General features: G+C 41.0%; 1 protein-coding gene across 5 annotated transcripts in view; it reads left to right on the forward strand.

The window, feature by feature from the left end:
• The window catches only part of NAALADL2 (N-acetylated alpha-linked acidic dipeptidase like 2), a 1,725,756-nt gene extending 1,707,180 nt beyond the window's left edge, over nt 1–18,576 (forward strand). For 3 of the 5 annotated variants that reach the window (XM_073674926.1, XM_073674923.1, XM_073674924.1), the window contains one exon: nt 13,370–18,576. In XM_073674926.1, coding sequence (XP_073531027.1) covers nt 13,370–13,568 — 199 coding nt within the window. In that variant the 3' untranslated portion in view covers nt 13,569–18,576. The remainder of the gene's footprint in view (nt 1–13,369) is intronic. The other 2 variants (XM_073674925.1, XM_073674927.1) reach the window with 2 other exon arrangements.
• Nucleotides 18,577–21,563: the final 2,987 nt, after the last annotated feature.

A 21,563-nucleotide genomic window follows, 5' to 3' on the forward strand; every position in this document is an offset into this window, starting at 1 on the left:
CACGGGAGGAGTATAGCCTCAGGGCAGTGTATGCGAGGATGGGGATGATGGTGCTGGACAGCAGCAGTAATGACACGGAGTCAGTGATGCAGTCCAGGGCCTTTACTCACAGTTCTTATTATCCAGACAACGTCTGCAGGTAACGGCTGCCCACGTCGTACTGTGCTCACCAGGTGAGGGGCTCAGACAACTCCCAGATAACTTTGGAGCGCTTCACAGGACCCCCTTTGTGTGTCCTTTGTCTGACCTTTCTTACCAACCCTTCTGTCCGGCTGACTCGGGCCTCCTCTTGGTAAACTTGGCACCAGTTTCCCTGACCCTATGTGGTGCCTTCCTAGCGGGTGTAGCGAGTGGCTGCGCCACATAAAATGTCACAGCCTCCGGTTTCTAGCTGATGGTCGGTTAGTGCATCCACTAGTTTCGGGGACCGGTCTCCCCCTTTGGCCTGACCCCTCCACGCAGGTGGATTCGGGCGTGCGGTGGCGACTCGCCCGTCCGCACCCCTGGGATCCCTTCGTTCCTCGTTCCTGGAGCCTTCTCCGCTCCTCTTCCTTCTTTCTCCCTCTTCCAGGCCTGGGCCTCTGTTACTAGGCCCGCCTCCGGAGCAGAGCTCATGCAGAGCCCCTGCTCCCTGTCACTTCTGCTCAGACTTCTCTGCACTGAACTAAGATGGTGCCCACCTTTTATACTCCCTTCTCAATGCACCCAGGAACTGCTTCCTCCCTGCTCCTGCAGTACAGGGTTCCCCTTCCTCAGTGTTCCCTCCCCCCACTCCAGCCAGGGACAGGGACTGTCGTGCCCATCTCAGGGGCATATTGGTCGCCCTGCCCCACGGCAATGTGGTGTAATTCATGCAGGTGTCGAGTCCTGATCCACAGTCCATCCTTACCTGAGAGTGAGATATCACACCTCTGGGTGAGGTGCAATACCTCTGTAGCAACCGAGCCCTCAGGGTGCTACAGTTCCATTTATCTTCAGCCTAGGTGACGTATTCCAATACAGGGCCGTGATTTTGGCTATAAAAGGGTCCCCTAGACCCCTACCCCAAACTTTTTAAGAGAATAATATATGGCGTGCCAGGAGACTCTATGGAATGCTTTCTCAGCATCCAACGAGAGTATCTAATTACAAATTTTTAACTGCATCTAGCCCAGGAAATACTTTGTGCCTAGTAGCAGTGTCTGCTAGTCAGCGGATTATCCCGGCTGTTAAGCAAGCTACACCACCTGTAGTTTAGACACTTAATTTTTTCAAAGGAAATGCTTCGGGACCATGGTATACTCAGTGAAGAGCATCAGGAGGCACCCCAAGGCATAGGGGCTGGGACTGGCGGTAGGATGCCTTGCGGTGGACAGCCGAGCTCGATCCTTATAAAAGCTTTTTAACTGCAGCAGCTTTAGTGGACGCTACTGGAGCTGGAATTACGCGGCTGCTGGCATGAGACTTGCCCTCCAATAGATCCTTGTAAATGGATTTAAAATGTATTCATTCAAATTAGAGAGACAATTTAAATTAAAAAGCTTAGAGCTGCCTCCACCACAGGGGAGCTCGCTCGACCCACCAGCGGACAGGCACCAGTATTGGGAGAGGGGGGCTGGCCGTCAGGGTCCACCGCGGCTCAGGCACAAACCCGGCGACACAGAGGTGGCACGGGCAGGAGCGGACTGGCCGTGTCGGCTTCTCACTTTTTGGATTTTAGAAGGGCATGACATGCCTATATCTGTGTCTCCCCCTCCTTTTACTCCTCCACCTCTTTTCTTTTCGCATGACTATATGTACTTGTCACTTTTCCATGTGTTAGTTATGTCTTCTGAGCAGTTTGTCAGCTTTTGGACACCTTTGAAGGTGTTTTCTATGTGTTTCTATGTGTTTTTGTTTGTCTGCCATTGGTTTTAACGGTGTTCGAAGGTGTTCGACGAACAGTTCGACGAACAGTTCGGCGAACACACGGGTGTTTGACGAACCGAACCGAACTCGAACACTACGGGGGTGACTCAACGCTAACCTTAACCTTAATAGAAGATGACACAGTCCCCTATGGCCTGACAAATTCACTATTTAATACTAGGAATTAGCTTCAATTTTAGCAAAACTGTATCATAGATTAATTTCTGGTTGTTTTGCACATATATGTCACAGATGTGCCGAATTGGCTAAAAATACAGAGTCCCATGGACAGCTCACTACTGGCAATGCTTAGTGGAGCAGAACATGGGATCGAAAACATGAAAACAGTCAGTCTAGCAATTGAATTAACAGTCTTGTTTCTTGTTGTCACATGTACAACACGTTTCTGCCTGCACAATTGAGACTTTGTATGGTACAAGGTTAAAAAAAATGCAGCAGTTTATAAATACTAGTGAATGGGTGGGATTATATTAAAAATTGCTGCCACAAACCCATACCAATCCTAAAATTGAAATATGTTACATTTCCAAAAAGCTTGCCTAAATTACAAATAAAATATAACATATAAGATAACCAGAAAAAAACCTTAAAAAATTATTATGTGGATTATATAATAACAACCAGAGAGTAACAACTCCTTCTGGTTGGTGTATCTGAGTAGAAACATTTTGGGTGCTTTCCCAATGCATTCAGTCACCCGTTCGGTGGCCCCATCAGGGTTTATGTCTGAACCTCCCCACAAAACAGATTTGGATGTATGTGCCAACGGGCCCATAGACTATGATAGTGCTGATAGAGCGAACATGTGCTCTGCTGTGCATCATTTTCGGGTGTATACTTCTACTGGAGACGGACACTCAGATGAAGTCTACTACAGTTGAGTGTCCACCTGCAGTAGGAGTACACACTTGAAGATAATGCACAGCAGAGCGCACGTTCGCATGCCATCATCATTATAGTCTATAGCCTCATTGGCGAATACATCCAAATCCCATTTTGCGTGGGGTTCAGCTTTAAGCATGGACAGGGCCACCAAACGAGTGGAATGCAATGTGAAAGCACCCTAACTTGCGATAGTGCATATACTGCACTGCAGATTATGAGGGCGAGGGTCTTAAGGCACTCAGCGATCTCTCAGAACATTTTGTCACATATGCACTGCTCAAATAGCAAGAGTACTCTCTCCAGCATGAGCACACAATGCACACAGAGTGGCTAATGGCCTTAGAGAAGAGTACATTATCTTTCTTTTAACAACTATGTCAGGGATATGATTATATGTTACTTATTAATATACGTTTTCTAAGTTTTCCTTCTACACTTGTTTACTGCAGGCTTCCTCACAGTCTTTGCAAACTTTCTGTTTTCAAAATTTCAGCTGATAGAAGGACTTGCAGCCAGACATGTCCAAAAACCTCCTAGGGCCTTTTCATATGCAGTGTTTTCTCCGACACTCAGTGGCCATGACAGGGCTCACGTCTGAGTTTACCGCATAACATGATTTGGGCGTATGCTCAGACATGCATCATTTTCGACTATGCACGTCTATCGGAGGCGGATAGCAAGATGTAGTCAGACTCCGTCTGCACCGTTATACTCAATGGCCCCATTGATGCATATGTTGAATCCTGTTTTGTGGGGGGTTTGAACATGGGACGGGGCCACTGAACATGGGAGAAAATGCTGTATGAAAGGGCTCTTACAATTGGGCAGGTTTGGTCATATTTTTCTCTTTCAGAAGCTATTGTGGAGGCTTATAGCAATTTGTGTAGAAGCTTGTATTAAGTGCAAGAGGAGAGCTTGTGGTACTTATATATTAATAAGTGCCACAAAATCATGTCCGCAACACATTTGGCAACACTAAATATTCTGTCCTCCATAGCACAGCTTTCGTTAGGCAGCTATAAATGTGGCTGCTGCACTACTGTGCAAAATAGTGCAATAAACTTTTGCTATGTGTTCTCTTATAGCTTGCGAGCATTCCTAGTTACATAGGTTGAAAAAAGACCCATGTCCATCAAGTTCAATCTTTCTCCTCCAATTATACATTTAATCACTAAATTATCTATAACCCACAATCTAATGTGTACTGAGGAAATCATCCAGCCCTTTTTAAAAGCTGTTATAGTGTCTGCCATTACTACCTCTTATGGTAGGTCATTGCACTGTCTGACTGCTCTAAATGTAAAGAACCCTTTCCTAATAAGCTGCCGGAATCAACTTTCTTCCACCCGTAATGAGTGCCCCCTGGTTCTTATTATGGTTTTTGGAAAGTATAAGTCATGTGCCAGTCCTTTGTATTGACCACACATGTATTTATACATATAAATGAAATCTCCCCTGTGTCGTCTTTTTTCTAAGCTAAACAAGCTTAACTTTTACAATCTCTCATCATATGAGATGCCTTCCATCCCTTGTTATAATCTAGTTTCCCATGTTTGAACTGACTCTAACTTCTGAAAATCCTTTTTAAAACGTGGAGCCCAAAACTGGATCCCATATTCTCGATGTGGCCTCACAAGTGATTTATACAGGGGTAATGATACATTGGGATTACAGGTTTTTATCTCTTTTTATACACCCTAAAATATTGTTTGCTTTTGCAGCTGCTGCTTGACATTGAGTACTTACTTGTAACCAGAATACCCAAGTGCTTCTCTTCTGTAGTCTCGAATATACTTCAATTTAATATATATGCAGCAATGAGATTACGCTGTCCTATATGCATTACTCTACATTTATCAACATTAAATCTCATTTGTCAAGGGTCTGCCCATTCAGACATCTTATTCAGATCATTTTTTAATATTGTACTGTCAAGGTCAATTTTTAATATCCTACATAATTTGGTGTCATCAGCAAAAAACTGACACTTTACTCTCATTGCCATCCACAAGGTCCTTAATAAAGAGATTAAAAAGAATTGTTCCGAGCACAGATCCCTGCAATCCCCACTGCTGACTATATCCAATTTATAGAATGTATCATTTACGATGACTTTGTTTCCTGTCTTTTTGCCAATACTTTATCCATCTGCCAGTGGCATACTGCCAATGGCGGCAGACCACGCCACTGCTATGGGGCACGTGGCCGGAGGGGGCCCGTGAGCCGGGAGGGCCCCAAGCAGCGTGGGAACGAGGAGCATAGGTGAGTAGGAGGTTGCGGTGGCAGAGGAGCGGGTTGCGGCATTGGTGGAGCGGAGCACACACAGTAGCCGCAGCTGCAGCTATCACGTGTGCCCGCTGCTAAAGGGACATGAATATTCCCTCTTCTCCACTCCCATGGGCGTGGAGAAGACGGAATATTCATTCTCTTTAGTAGCGGCCACGAAGGAGCGCTGAGCCCCGGCTCCTGCTGTCAGTGGCCGCCGCTAAAGAGAATGCATATTCACGCAAGAGGAGTGAATATGCCGGCAGCAGCTCACCTCGGCTTCTGAGAGCGCGCGCTGCTCAGCTGCCAACATGAGCTGCTGCAGACAGGACTCAGCGCTGGAGCAGAGGTGAGGAAGGAAGGTGAGTATAAGTGTTTATTGTTTAGTGTGCAGGGATTGGGAGATGAGGGGGCCACACATGCCAGGATTGGGGAATTGAGGAGGCCACACATGCCAGGATTGGGGGATTGAGGAGGCCACACATGTCAGGATTGGGGGATTGAGGAGGCCACACATGCCAGGATTGGGGGATTGAGGAGGCCACACATACCAGGAATGGGGGATTGAGGAGGCCACACATACCAGGATTTGGGGATTGAGGAGGCCTCACATTCCAGGAATGGGGTATTGAGGAGGCCACACATACCAGGGATGGGGGATTGAGGAGGCCACACATACCAGGGATGGGGGATTGAGGAGGCCACACATACCAGGAATGGGGGATTGAGGAGGCCACACATACCAGGAATGGGGGATTGAGGAGGCCACACATACGAGGAATGGGGGATTGAGGAGGCCTCACATACCAGGAATGGGGGATTGAGGAGGCCACACATACCAGAAATGGGGGATTGAGGAGGCCACACATACCAGGGATGGGGGATTGAGGAAGCCACACATACCAGGAATGGGGGATTGAGGATGCCACACATACCAGGAATGGGGGATTGAGGAGGCCACACATACCAGGAATGGGGGATTGAGGAGGCCACACATACCAGGATTGAGGGGTTGAGGAGGCTTCACATACCATGATTTGGGGATTGAGGAGGCCACACTTACCAGGATTTGGGGATTGAGGAGGCCACACTAACCAGGATTTGGGGATTGAGGAGGCCACACTAACCAGGATTTGGGGATTGAGGAGGCCACACTTACCAAGATTTGGGGATTGAGGAGGCCACACATACCAGGATTTGGGGATTGAGGAGGCCACACAAACCAGGATTTGGGGATTGAGGAGGCCTCACATACCTGGAATGGGGGATTGAGGAGGCCACACATACCAGGAATGGGGGATTGTGGAAGCCATACATACCAGGAATGGGGGATTGAGGAGGCCACACATACCAGGAATGGAGGATTGAGGAGACCACACATACCAGGAATGGGGGATTGAGGAGGCCTCACATACCAGGAATGGGGGATTGAGGTGGCCACACATACCAGGAATGGGGGATTGAGGAGGCCACACATACCAGGATTGGGGCGTTGAGGAGGCCTCACATACCAGGATTTGGGGATTGAGGAGGCCACGCTTACCAGGATTTGGGGATTGAGGAGGCCACACATACCAGGATTGAGGGGTTGAGGAGGCCTCACATACCAGGATTTGGGGATTGAGGAGGCCTCACATACCAGGATTTGGGGATTGAGGAGGCCACACATACCTGGAATGGGGGATTGAGGAGGCCACACATACCAGGAATGGGGGATTGTGGAAGCCATACATACCAGGAATGGGGGATTGAGGAGGCCACACATACCAGGAATGGAGGATTGAGGAGACCACACATACCAGGAATGGGGGATTGAGGAGGCCTCACATACCAGGAATGGGGGATTGAGGTGGCCACACATACCAGGAATGGGGGATTGAGGAGGCCACACATACCAGGATTGGGGGGTTGAGGAGGCCTCACATACCAGGATTTGGGGATTGAGGAGGCCACGCTTACCAGTATTTGGGGATTGAGGAGGCCACGCTTACCAGGATTTGGGGATTGAGGAGGCCACACATACCAGGATTGAGGGGTTGAGGAGGCCTCACATACCAGGATTTGGGGATTGAGGAGGCCTCACATACCAGGATTTGGGGATTGAGGAGGCCACACTTACCAGGATTTGGGGATTGAGGAGGCCACACTTACCAGGATTTGGGGATTGAGGAGGCCACACTTACCAGGATTTGGGGATTGAGGAGGTCACACAAACCAGGATTTGGGGATTGAGGAGGCCACACTTACCAGGATTGGGGGATTGAGGAGGCCACACATACCAGGATTGGGGGATTGAGGAGGCTACACATGCCAGAGATTGTGGGATTGAGGGGGCCACACATACCAGGGATTGGGGGATTGAGGAGGCCACACATACCAGGGATTGTGGGATTGAGGGGGCCACACATACGAGGATGGGGAAATTTACCAGTAGCTGCTGCATTTCCCACCCTAGGCTTATACTCAAGTCAATAGGTTTTCCCATTTTTATGTGGTAAAATTAGGGGCCTCTGCTTATATTCGGGTCGGCTTATTTAAAATATATTGTATTTTAAAATCAGTAAGTACGTGGTGCCCATAATACTGCAGGACTGTGGGGTGCATTATACTATATGGGGGCTGCATTTTACCCTATGGGGTGTGTAATATACTGTATGGAGGACTATGGGGAGTGCATTATATTCTATGGAGGACCATGGGAAGTTCATTATACTATATGGAGGATTATGGGGGGCGCATTATACTATATGGAGGTTTATGGGGGGAGCATTATACTATATGGAGGATTATGGGGGCGCATTATACTATATGGAAGATTATTGGTGGTGCATTATACTACATGGAAGGCTATGTGGGGCCATTATAATATTTTGAGGGCTATGTGGGGGGCCATTATACTGTATGAAAGCAATTATACAGTGTGAAGGTTTGTGTGGGGTCATTATACTGTTTGGAGGGCTGTGTGGGGGCCATTATACTGTTTGGAGGGCTGTGTGGGGGCCATGAGAGTGTATGGAGGGCTCTGTGGGGTTCACAGTTGGGGGATTATACTGTGTTAGGGTCACCATACTTTGCCGTGGGAGTTGAAGTGGGGTACAATAGGGTCATTATACTGTGCATGTGGAGGCTAATGTGGAGGAATGCACCATAGGGGTATCATACTGTTTGGGGGGCACTTTTGTTGGGATCATACTTTATGGGGGCAATGAAGGATGAATCTACGACTTCAGAAGGAGGTAAATTACTATGTAAAGGCTGGAAAGTTATGAGAGCTGCTCTTCTGTGACACAGACAAATATTTATTTTTTTAGGGGGGGGGCCCAATTAGAGCTTCTGCTATGGGGCCCCATGACTTCTATGTACTTCTATGTACGCCCCTGCCATCTGCATATTATTTCCCCTGGTCCTTGCTTCTGTAGCTTCAGTATAAGGCTGTTATGTGGTATAGTATCAAATGCCTTTGCAAAGACCAGATAAATCACATAAGCTATACTGCCAACATCCAGATGTGCACTTAACTCCTCATAGAAACCCAATATGTCACATGTCAGCTATACTCAAATCCTGTGACACCAACCCCATTACAAGAGAGTCTAAGAAGATGAGATACATCGGTCTGTCAATTACTGAGCTCAATTCTTTCAATACCGGTGCATGAATGTCAACTGGGCGGGGGATTTGTCAATGTTTAAGTTGCTCAGATGCAGGTGTACTTCTTGCGTTGAATTAGTTATATCAGGTGGTGAACTTTGATTTTGCCTTATTGAATGATCCCTAGAACAGTCAGTTCATTGGTGAACACAGAAGAAACTGCTTGCTTAATATCTCAGCCTTTTCTTTATCCTTTATAATCATCTTTTTATTATCATCTTTTAAGGGGCCGATACAATCATTTTTTTTTCTTTTTAGCATTGATGTATTTATAAAAAAAAATTGGATTTATTTTAATGTCATTGTTGATTTGTCTCCCTGATAACTTTGTAGCTTGATTTCTTTTCTACATTTCCTATTTAGATCTTTATACTCCTGGAATGCTAATTCTGTATCCTCGGCCTTCAAAAGTTTTAATACCCTTTGTTTTTGTCTTATTAAATTTTGTACTGTCTTATTTATCCATTGTGGTTTATCTTTTTTCCTGGACCTTTTATTAACAGAAGGTATAAGTTTTCTACAGGATTCTAGAAGTACATCCTTAAAGATGCCCCTTTTATGTTCTGTATCCTTAGTTACCACAATATGGTCCCAGTCTACACCATGAAGCTCTTCCCTTTATTTGTTGAAATTAGCTTTCCTGAAATCCCTGATTTTTGCATTTCCACTTTGAAATGTTTTATTGGATATTACATTGAAACATGTGGTGTAAATAGAGTCCAATGGGCCCTGATGCAAGATTTGGACCTGCTCCCTACCCCCCCTCCTCGTATGTTTGTCAGATGTATGGGCCCTTGCAGTGTTCTAAATCCTACAAAGACATATAAGTTGCACCTCCTCCCCCATTACACAGGAATGTTCCCACCTTGGACTCCTTCCTGGTATATATGTCCCCCATCCTGGGCCCATCTTGGTATATATCCTCATCATCCTGGCCCCATCCTGGTACATATATATATAATATATGTTTATATATTATATATGAAGATTTATATATTATATATATATACATATATATATATACATATATATATATATGTGTGTATATATATAAATATATATATATATATATATATATATATATATTTCCAGACCAGTATCCAGACCTTAATCCCGTAGAAAACTTATGGAGGGAGTTGAAGCTCCGAGTTGCCAAGTGACAGCCTCAAAATTTTAATGATTTAAAGATCGTCTGCAAAGAGGAGTGGACCATAATTCCTTCTGACATGTGCGCAAACCTCATCATCAACTACAAACAACGTCTGACACACACAATACTGAGCCTCATTTTGACTTGTTTTAAGGACATTACATCAAAGTTGGATAAGACTGTAGTGTGTTTTTCCACTTTAATTTTATCAGCACATTCAACTTTGTACAGAAAAAAGTATTCAATGAGAATATTTCATTCATTCAGATCTAGGATGTGCTATTTGAGTGTTCCCTTTATTTTTTTGAGCAGTATATATATATATATATATATATATGTGTGTCCTCCATCGTGGTATATATGTTTCCCTTCCTGTCCCCATCCTGGTATATATTTCCCCCGTTCAGATATATAGGTCTCCTATCTTGTGCCCCATCCTGGTATATATTTGTTTTTTCCTGCGCCCCATCCTGATATATACAGTATATCCCCCATCCTGGTTTATATGTCCCCCATTCTGCCTCTGTTCTTTAATGCATAGAAAAAAAATGATTCTACTCACCTTTCCTCCACTCCCCTGCCACACGGCATTCTCTTCTGAAGCTGTCATCTGACTACAGCATGGAAGCGATGCGAGCACATTAAGTCACTGCCATGCATCCCCATGTGCATGCTAACGTCAGATTCTGTCCTCTGATTGACGTGGAGCGTGTATTGCAGTGCACAGACCTGCCAGGTCTCTGCGCCGCATTACACTTTAGTTGACTGTATGTCCAAGGAAGCACATCCAGTTGAAGTTTGCTCTGGTGTTGGTGGGCCCCTCACAGACATTGGCGCGGTTTCGACCTCTGCAACTATGATTGTTATTCCCTTGTTTGAAACTTATCATATTATGCTCGCTGAATCCCAAATGCTCCCACACCTGTAAATCTGAAGTTGTATCTGGACTATTTGACAGGACCAAATCGAGCAAATTATTTCCTCATATTGATTCATCAAACAACTGAGAGAGGTAATTGTCTTAAACTGCGGATAAGAACTTGCAGATTTTAGCACAAACAGAAAATTCTATGTCCCCTTAAATGTCTGGATAGTCAAAATTCCCCATAATAAGCACCCAATTATTATTTGCTGCCTTTTTAATTTGTTGCAGCATTTAATCATTTACCTGTTCAGCTATATTAGGAGGAGTATAGCAAACTCCAAATAGCAGCTTTCATTATTGCATCCCCATGTTTATTTGCGCATACTGACTCTACATTGTCGCAGCTCCCCCCAATATCGTCATTGAGCACAGGTCATAAGTTGGATTTAACGAAAATATGCACCTCTCCACCTTTTTTGTCTTTCTTGTTCTTTCTGAATGTAGTGTAACCCTCTACGTTTGTCACCCAGTCATGGCTTTCGTCCAGCCATGTTTCCGTAAAGCCCACCTCATCATAATCTGTGGCTGACATAAGAGTCTCCTATTCATTAATTTTGTTTGCAAGACTTCTTGCATTTTCCAGCAGACATTTAATACTATTAGCACAATTATGACTCCTACTCACCTCACTACTTTCCTTCCATGTCCCAGCCCCCCCTAAATCCTCATTGACCCCTACAGACTTAATCTCTTTGTCTACTCTATTTATCCCCTTATTTTCACAACTACCCTCCCCCAGATCCTAGTTTAACAGCTCCACCATCTATCTGACCATTTTTCTCCTAGCACAGCTGCACCCTCCTCATCCCTACCGCAGAGCCTGTAGCTGACAGAAAAGTCAGTACAGTTCTCCATGAACCCAAACCCTTCCTGCACCAATTTCTGAGCCTCTTATTTATCTCCCACTGTATTTTTAGTGACGCTTGCGGCACTGGCAGTATTTCTGAAAACATTACCTTGGATGTCCTGGCCTTCAACTTCTCTCCTAGTTCCCTGTAATCATTTTAAGGACTTTCCACCTCCCTCTACCTTTCTCAATTGTACCAATGTGTACCATGATTGTTGGATTTCCCAGCCCCACCCAGCAATCTGTTTATCCTATCCGCCATATGCTGAACCCGAGTACGAGGCAACACACTGTTTTGCATTTATGGTCTCGATGGCCGATGACCTTGTCTGTCTGCCTAATTTTAGAGACCACCAACATCTTTCTGGCCTTTGCTGCACTCATATTTCCCTACTTCCTACAACAGTCATTTTCTTGGTTGATACGAGCAACATCCTGCTGTGGTGATCCTTGTCCTGTGCTTGCATTCCCAATATCAGCCAAACAGGCATATTTACTGGGTTGTGCCAGATCAGGACTGGGCTCCTAACTGCTACCCAGTTACCTACTTATGCGTCATGATCTTCCCCACCTCCATCCTCGTCCACATCACTGGCCCCAGCCCAAGCATGATCAATGAGCTCTGAAGGCTTCTCCAGGTTTGCAATGTTCCCCGGGTGTTTCAAGCTGCATATTTAACTCACTGACATTGAGCACAACTATATTCACCTTCAAATGGCTATTCAAGAAATGCACACATCTCACAAGATGCACACCTGCTAGCATTGTCCATGGAGCGCATATTAAATGGGGATAAACATTCAATCTCTCTTCTTTTTTAACACCACTAAGCTGTCATGACTGCTGAGTGAGTTATTTTTTTGCAACAAAATACTATAGAGTTCTGATGCTCATATAGTCATTCAGTGAAGAGGAAGCATTCGGGAGCCTATTACTAATCCTGTGGCCAATGAAACATAGAAAAGGCTAATTGATGTTTTATAAACATTGGCCTTAACTGATAAAACAGTTTTGCCATAACTTTAGTATAAAACTGTTTGAAAAATTGCAAAATTTTTTGATCAACTCGTATTTTTGGCAATATTTTACAAGTTTTTACATTTTTACTCCACCTCCTGTTGGCAGCACCTAGTTTTTGAAAAGTGAGCAAAACTTTATGCATGTCAAAATGTTGACAAAAGATTCAAGGTTCTTGGCTGGTGTATACTTCTTGTGGGCCAGATGAAGAGTAATTAGACGCCAAACAGCTGTAGCCCACTCTGTGTGTCTTCACTCCATATTCCCAAATTACCTTGGAATAAAAAATCTTAAAATAATGCCCCTGTTGTAAGTGCCACTTATTTTTCTTCTCTTCTCGTAATTTTTGAAGATTGTATTGCTGCACAGCTGAGCACCACTTCGTCTGGCTTTCTCTTTTAACCAGCATTGCATGCTCCAGTGGTTTATACTTGTGGCAGTGCCAGTTTGCTGATCTTTTGAAATGGATATTTCTTATGGGGGATGTTAGCTGATAGGTGAAAGTTCATTCAAAGGTCCACGCTTCAATAAATCTGGCACATCTTATGCCTTTGTTGGTGCAAAACACCAGTTTAAATCTGGCCAATTGTGTTCAGTTACATCTGTAGTATCAGTCTATGACAACTTTTCTAACTGTGGCTCATATTATATTTTTCTATAAATTCATGGAAACTAACATTGTAATAACATTTTTTTTATATTTCCCATTTTCATCCTTTAGAAACATGTTGTACAGATTGAATGAAACCTCAATTCAGTTTTCGATACTTCAAGACGCACAAGAGCATTGCAAGATTACAAAGTCAAATGAAACCCTTATGACTGCTTTGCAAGAGGTGTTGAACTGCATTAGCTCTGCTCAGTTATATTTCCGAGAAGGTCTACACCTGTTTGAGAGTTACTTGGAAGAAAATGCCTAACAGGTTATTTTAGTCTATAGCCACATAAATATTGCCCCACATAAATTCAATAAAGGTCATATTTAACGAATCGGTAAGGCTATATCTAATTCTATATGAGACTACAAACAGTAAACCCACGCAGAGTTACCATCTTAATATAAATTTCTGCACACAGGTGACTGTTATTTCATAGAATGTGATGAAACAGAGTCTGGATTTCATTAAAAATTGGACAAGTTTGCTGTTCTTCTCTGATGACTTGTGAAGCAATTGTGTAGGTGTTATAATTTAAAAGTCAGTCCTACAGATTGAGATTTCCTTTGCATTGGTTTCTATTGTAGGCTATTCTTGTGATGAGTTTTGATAAGAAAAGTGAAGCATAAGATTGAAAAGCAACAGATATTTTCGTAACTGGAATTTTCTATTAATATTTTTTTCACTGCGTTTTTTCCGTCTGGTTGTATATGTCTTAAATAAGACCTTTTATGGAATAGGAGCATTTTCACATTGACTTATTAATGAGTGCAAAAGTATTTTATGTGTGTTTTATCCTTGTGTTATTTATTTATAAGAAAGACAGACATTTGCAGTGGTTTTCTAGAGTGCATATAAATCTAATATTTAGTCAGAAAGAATTTTGGGGAATGCTTAGTTATTAGGTTCTATTTTTTGCTATTAAATTTTAATGGCACTACAATACATGAGTGTAATCATTTCCATTAAATTTTAAGAAAGCTTTGTCAATCTTAATTTGAAATATAACAATTTTTCATCACGTATAATTACACTCTATTAGATTAACAGTAAATTATGGAAATTATTTCCATCAGAATAGGTATCCTGTTTGTCTTAGATGGGGACTACATGGTGGACAGCATAACATGATAATAATTTGTTGCTATATGGCAATTAATGCTAGTGAATGTGGATGCTCTGCGACCCACATGTTGTAATGACCACAATATAACAGTCTGCAGAAATGCATTTTAGCAGGATCAAATTCACTAATATTAGTTGCAATTTCAGTAGCGCAATATTGTGATCTTATTTCGCAGGACAGCAAGTCGCTTGGGCATTCCTAGCCTTGAATTCAATTTTTATTTGTCATTTTTAGGTGACACATTTTGCTTAATTTGTTTGCATATCCTTTACACCTATCAGCTGTTATATGAAACCACCTGCCTAATACTGTGTAGATAATATTGTTTGTACTGCCAAAACAGCTGTCTTAATGGCATGAACACTACTCTACCTTCGAAGATGTCCTATTGTACCTAGCACCAAGACATTGGTAATAGGTCCTTTAAAGCATATCTGCACTTTCAGGTGAATTTTTGAAACCGGCTGAGTATATCCATGAAGAATAACACTGTACCTGAAGATTATATGTAGTTTTTAAAAATTCTTTCCCCTTCAGGGTAGATATTGGCTGCTCTGATGTCTCCCACACACAGTACAGACATGAGGCATTCCAGCCCTCCTGTGTCTTTATACATTATACAGTAGTACTGAACAGTGCAGCTATTAATCCATTTATGAGGTGAAATAAACACACTTGTTGCCTATGTACCTGTTTCACTTTCTACTACTTCCTTCTCCTCCCTTCTCCACCCCTGTCTCCCTAGACTTCAATTGACAGCTGTAACCTGACAGTTAAGTGAGCTGGCAATCTGTCTTGTTTTGAGCAAGATGGATTTAAGTTGTTTTTCAGTGTGATTGAGGACGTTAGAGGGCAAGGGGGAGAAGAAGTAGTAACATATAGGTAGAGAAAGATTCATATTTATCACGTAAGATAAATTACAAAGTTTCCTATAATCAATTGTGTTTTGAATTTATACATCAGCCAATAAATTAGATTTTCATCTAATGTATCCAATGCTAATTGAATAAGCTTCAACTGCTATTAAATCAAGACATTTATTGTGCTCTTAGGTCTCAGAACCTTAAAGTGTAATAATTGTATAAATCAGGAAATAGTTAAAAACAGTTAAAATGTTATAACCCCCCAGCGCCTCTCCTGTTCTTTCCGATGCAGTTCCTTGCTGGTCCTCCTCTGGCACTTCTGGTGCCAGGTTGGTCTCAACACACATTTGACATGATGTGTCATCCCACACAGTCATGTGAGATGGCACATGAGGCTTATCTGGCACTGCAAGGGCCAACTTAGATGTAAAAGGAGACGGAGGCTGGAGAGGAGGCCAAAGAAGCTATCAGAGGACCAGTGGTGAGCTGCATCAACAAGAACGAGTGTTATACTAGCTGAGTATTTCATTTTAACTGCTTCACTGCCCATGTGAATCCAAAAGCCATTTTGCTGGAATTGCACAAAACAAATTTCCAAAAATTCAAATTTATTATATTTAACATTTTTTGGAAATTTTAAATGAATTTGATTAATTTAGAATCAATTTGCTCATCCTTAACAGAGACAAAGTAAATTGTAAAGTAACGCCTTTTTAATGTTTTTTTTTCTAGTACTTCGCACAGATCCCTTAGTTTGAATTTTGATCTAGGCAATTATTAGACTAAGACAACACCTCAAATTCATAATTTTTTTTTCCTCCTACTATTCCTGAACAATTTGCACAGTGTTATAGAGTGTATTATAATTCTGAAAGAGGCCATTTGCATTAGGACTCAAGGATTCCTATTAGAACATTGCCCGGAGTATCATAATGCTTACTTGCCTTCTTCCTATAGTGCGTTGAGATTCTTGAGTATATCTTTCCTAAGTAAGCAGTACATGTTCATTGGCCCATCCACATGATCATTTCAATTTAACATATGTCAAAGTCAACCAATTCCATATAAATGCTCTTTGTCTCAGCTTCTAATTGACTATCCACATCCTGCCTATTATATCCTATCCTTTGACAAATACCATTGTAACAAGATAATCCATGTTAATCACTTCATTTGTCATTAGCTTCAATTTAATAGCTGATCAATGTATAATGGTCAATGCTCCCATAAGTGCTGATTGCAAGAGGCCAGATTTTTTCTTGACTTTTCTTTTTTTACACTAAAAATATGGAAAGGGGTTTGAATCTCTGTATCGTACAACCTCTAGCAAAATAAAGTTCCATAAAAAATCATGCGTACATTAGAAATACTTAAAAACATCATAAAGCCTGTTAACTGTTGAATAACATAAAAATGCGATAAAGAAAATTAGATGTTTTTATTTTGTATACAATATTTTGAAGGTATTTTTCCCTAAAGGCAATACTTGTAGCAGGGAATATCCCCCACAGAAGGTACCTGACCAAGTATCATAAAGAAGCACATGGAAGCTCTGTAGTATGGTGACACTGTGAACTGTGTGCTGCCATATAGCCTCCTTCATGTGGCTCTGTCATGTGTATGAGGCCTAAGGACAATTTCAGATTAGCCCATTTTAGTCTGCATATTATGACTGCAATACTCAGACCTTATGTGATTATACCAAAGCTAACTTAGCTCCCTTAGACATTTAAGGGGATAGGGTGAAGTTTGATTCAATAGGACATCTATAATCTACTTAAAGCATATGGCTCCAAGCCATGAGTTTTGTCATGGGGCTTTATTGAACTGGTGCTGCTGTGTAATCAGTCTAATATTTATTTCTCATTTTATATTTTTTAAGTGTATACTATAGCAATGCAGATATTTTAACACTGTTAGTTGTTCTATGTTTGTTAAAATGGTAAATGTACATATATAACAATAAAATTTCAGTTTTATGCTGTTTTTGAATGTCTGAAAAATGTGCATTGAAATTATTTTATTCCATTAAATTAAGTGTTAAAATTGTCTAAATCCTTCAAATAACAAAAAAAAATAGAAAATTATCCATTTTTTTCATGATGATCAATTTCACTTCCTTAGAATAAGTTTTTAAAGGTAACTTAGTGTAATCAGAAAATGACATTGTTTAAATCAGATTTTCCTACTAAATATATATTTTTTGGGGCACTATTTTATTTACATATCACAATCTCTATTAAAATGGAGAAATCTAGCACAACTGACCACTAGGGCTTTTTTCCATCCCATATGCTCATTATCATCATAGGCAGGATTACAATGGCAGGTAACATCTCTATACACTGCTGTTAACACAACATACCCCATCCTCAATAGATTATGTCAAATATCCTGCTTTCCCTCCCTTCACAATGACCTTTGCACAAACTCATTAGATGTTTTAATAAAAAAGATAGGATATGAGTCCGTTTATTGCTGCTAATGTAAATGTGCATTTCATGAAAGAACAGATAGTACGTGTCTACAGTATCCCCAGTGGCCAATGGAAAAATAGCAAGAATTTTAATCCATTATTTTAACTCAGATTGCAATTTAAAAAAAAACTGCCCTAAAATAACAAAAAAATACGTTCATCATAAAAAACTGATCCAATCTCTAGATCATTTTCTCATAGAATATTCACTTCAAATTTCTAAAATCAATCTCATAACTTTACGATTATCAAAAAAAATAAGGTACAATGTGTTGTTAAAGTGAACATGTGTTAGATTTTTCTTTACTTTCTAAGTTTCTGTTTGACTTCTGGATCTTTGACAAAGTCCCAATCTGCTTCAAATGTAATATATATTGAGGTACCCTAATAAAGAACCAATAAAAACTAAGCGCATTCAAACAATATTTGATTTTCTATATGAATATAAACCTGTCAGGTTTTGTTTCAACTGCCTGTGCATAACTGGTTATTTTCCTATTTTAAACCATTTTTAACCAATATATGAAAACAGTTAGTGAAAAACAAACCTGTGTTTTAGCATTTTTTTTTGTAAAAGCCAAATCCAGGAAGAAAAGCTATCCAGAGAAAAAAGAATAATAAGAAGATTTGCATCTATTTGATGTTTTGGGCACAATCCTGGTTTTGGCTTGCAAATACTGATCCAAAATATTGTCATGTGAATGTCTCGTCAGAGTTCCAACATTTTATCAAATGCTCTATAAATTAAACTGTAATACTTTTGGCAAAAAAAAATTATTGTATATATCTGTGGCTTATATTTAGTTATATCAAATAGGAATAACTGAATTATTTCCAAATTGGATATTTTGCTTTTATAATAAAATTATTTTTTCTGATTTTTGTTATGACTTTTTCCTTTAATCAAGACATTGTATCTGTATAAAATATTAGTCTTTGTGAGCTTGTTTTGATAAAGATGCGTGAGAAAATGTGCAGAACTGCCTGTATTTGAAAGGAAGCATATGAGACTCGAGTAATATGTTTTAATAAATTAAACTAAAAATGTGTTTATCACGCTCATGTAATTGGTGTGTGGGATTTCACAGTGTTTTCATGCATAAAAATCAAACATCTTACAATATAAATAAAACGGGTACCACTCCGTCTGCTAATGTTTAGGCTAAAATACATTTCCCTGATACATTTTGTCCCAGAACACGAACAGAAGAAAATTGAGAATGGGATGGCACATCTACAATTATTTTTGTCAGTCCTATTATTTTACCAGCAACATTACTATTTACAAGACTATCTTAACCCGTAGGCATCACAGCATGCTTTTGTCTTTATGGCAAATCATATTATTTTCTCTTCTTTATTGCCGTATTCCTGGAGCCAAAACTTTTTTTTTCGCTTGGTTCATAGTTGTATGAGTACTTTTTATTTTCTGGATAGGTTTTATTTGTCAGTAGTAGAGATGAACAGACTGTTTGAAATTGAAATTTGTGAGGTTTGATGAATTTTGCCAAAAATCTCTAATTGCAATGAATAAATTTGCCTTTCACCACAATACTAAAAGACCTCTAGTTGCACAGAAAATACTTGTATAACACTTTGAGGGCTCCAAGGACTATATTTAACCCCTTTAAAGATAATCTGCCACCTAGTTTTTGCTATATAATCTGAGAGCAGCATGATGTAAGGACAGAGACCCTGATTCTAGCAATAAGTCACTTACTGGTATGCTTGGTGTGGTTTTGATAAAATCACTGCTTTATTTACTGCAGATCTAGCAGTTTTCTAATGCTGTATAACACCACTCACATCACTGATTGGCAGCTTTCTGTGTTCTGTTTATGTGCAACAGCAGGTAAAACATCTAGTTCATCATGACTATACTCAATGCTAATGCCTCATTTGCTGTATATGTAGTACTGGCACACACAGGTAAGTGAAACCATAAAAAATATTCACAATTTTAGCAAAAATTTAAAATGTTGTTGAAGGGAACCTGTCATGTACAAGAATACTATTAACCTGCAGCTATAGGGTTAATCTGCAGGTTATTAGTGTTAGGAAAGGATCCCGGTCACAGTACTAAAAGTGTAGACCCTGGGAGAAAATTAACTTTATTTCTCCAGGAGCCACTGGCTTTTAGTCATGCAGGTATGCCCGGAGCAATAGCCACCGCTCACAGCATTGAGAGCAGTGGCTGTAAGAATGCACCAGCACTGATTGAAAGCCACCTGTACAGAGATGTACTGCTGCGCTGGCTGTCAGTTAGTGTCTGGGCATGCTTACATCCACCGTTCTCAATGTTATAAGCAGTGAATGTAATTTCTCTGAGCTTACATGCATGACTGAAAGTCAGTGGCTCCTGGAGAAATAAAATTAATTTTCTCCCAGGTGCCACACTTTTCAGTACAGCACCTGGGCACCATTATAATGCTATTACCTGCAGACTAACCCCATATTTAGAGGTCAATATCATTATTGGACCTGACAGGTTCTCTTTTAGAAAAATATTTAACTTGCAGAATTCCAAGAACTTTTGCTTGATAATTTACTAAAATTTTGCCCCTTGTGCCATACCCTGCACTACACAGTGACTACACATGTGAAAGTGTGGAGTCTGCAGATAGTGGAGAGGGTTCTCCTGGTCAGACATGCTAGCTACTCTGCGTAAGCTTCACCAAGCTGTAAACTTAGCTTATCCTGGTAATTCTTCCATTCAGAGGCCCAAAAATGAATGAACAATTTAATAAAAAATTGCTTCTGCATGCTTCTAGGGAAAGTCATCCACCGATGCAGGCATAATAAATATTAATTTCATCAAAAAATTATAAAAGGTGTCAGGCACAGCTTTTTTCAATAAATAATTGTGGCTATATCTCTTCAATTGAGGCTTAGCGAATGTGATTCTTTCAGAAGAGGTAGTGCAATCCAGGTCATTTGCCATCGATTGTGGTAAACTTGGAAATGTGAAAAATCAATTTCCACACAAATATATGGCTGTTCACATGTTTTTTGTGCACACAAAGAGTAGAGAAGGAACAGCTTGGAAAAAGTGGATAAGGATGATGATGTGGCTGATGCTGATGACAGCGACGATACACTACTTGCAGGTGTGGACTGGTTACCAGAAGGAAAAGGACAACTTGAGTCTTGCTTATCTAGGTGTTCAGTTTGCTTTCCCCACACAAGCAGGTGATGCCATTTCATGTTCTCATTGAGGTTCTAGTCCATGTATGCCAAAATGTACATGGCTTATTTTTCAACACAGATTGGTCCTTCAGCAGTATGGAAAAGAATTCTCACTCTCTATATGCCTGCACATAAGAAATGTCACCACATCAACCACATCCACAGCTTTCAGGAATTGTTGATCCTCCTTCACCAGCAACAATTGTGACATTACATGCTCACAATCTTACCACAAAAAAAGGCATATCTTCTGCTTGGACATCAGCTCTGTTAACATGATGATATTCCCGTTTCAACACCTCAATTTTCTTCTCAATTATTAGCAGCATTATCCATGACTTGACTCACAGTTTTCTCTATGTTGAAAATGACTAGAGCTCCTTGCCACCTACCTGATTCCCACCAAAAGGTTTGCCTTGGCCAGAGTGCTACTACTAGTCCCCCCTATCAAAACAGCTTTCAGAGCCAGCAAAACTGCTTGGAGTTTGAATTGTGTCCTCCATTTCCTTTGACCCCAAGTCATTTGAGTATAAAGGCTCACTATTCACCTCTTCCTATAAATCAAGTTGATGAAGTTGTTCTGGAATAGTATGTTCCTTAGCCCTCGA

This window comes from Phyllobates terribilis, unplaced genomic scaffold, assembly GCF_046119375.1.
Source record: "Phyllobates terribilis strain yellow unplaced genomic scaffold, ASM4611937v1 Scaffold_3__8_contigs__length_932513732, whole genome shotgun sequence".
Classification (NCBI taxonomy): domain Eukaryota; kingdom Metazoa; phylum Chordata; class Amphibia; order Anura; family Dendrobatidae; genus Phyllobates; species Phyllobates terribilis.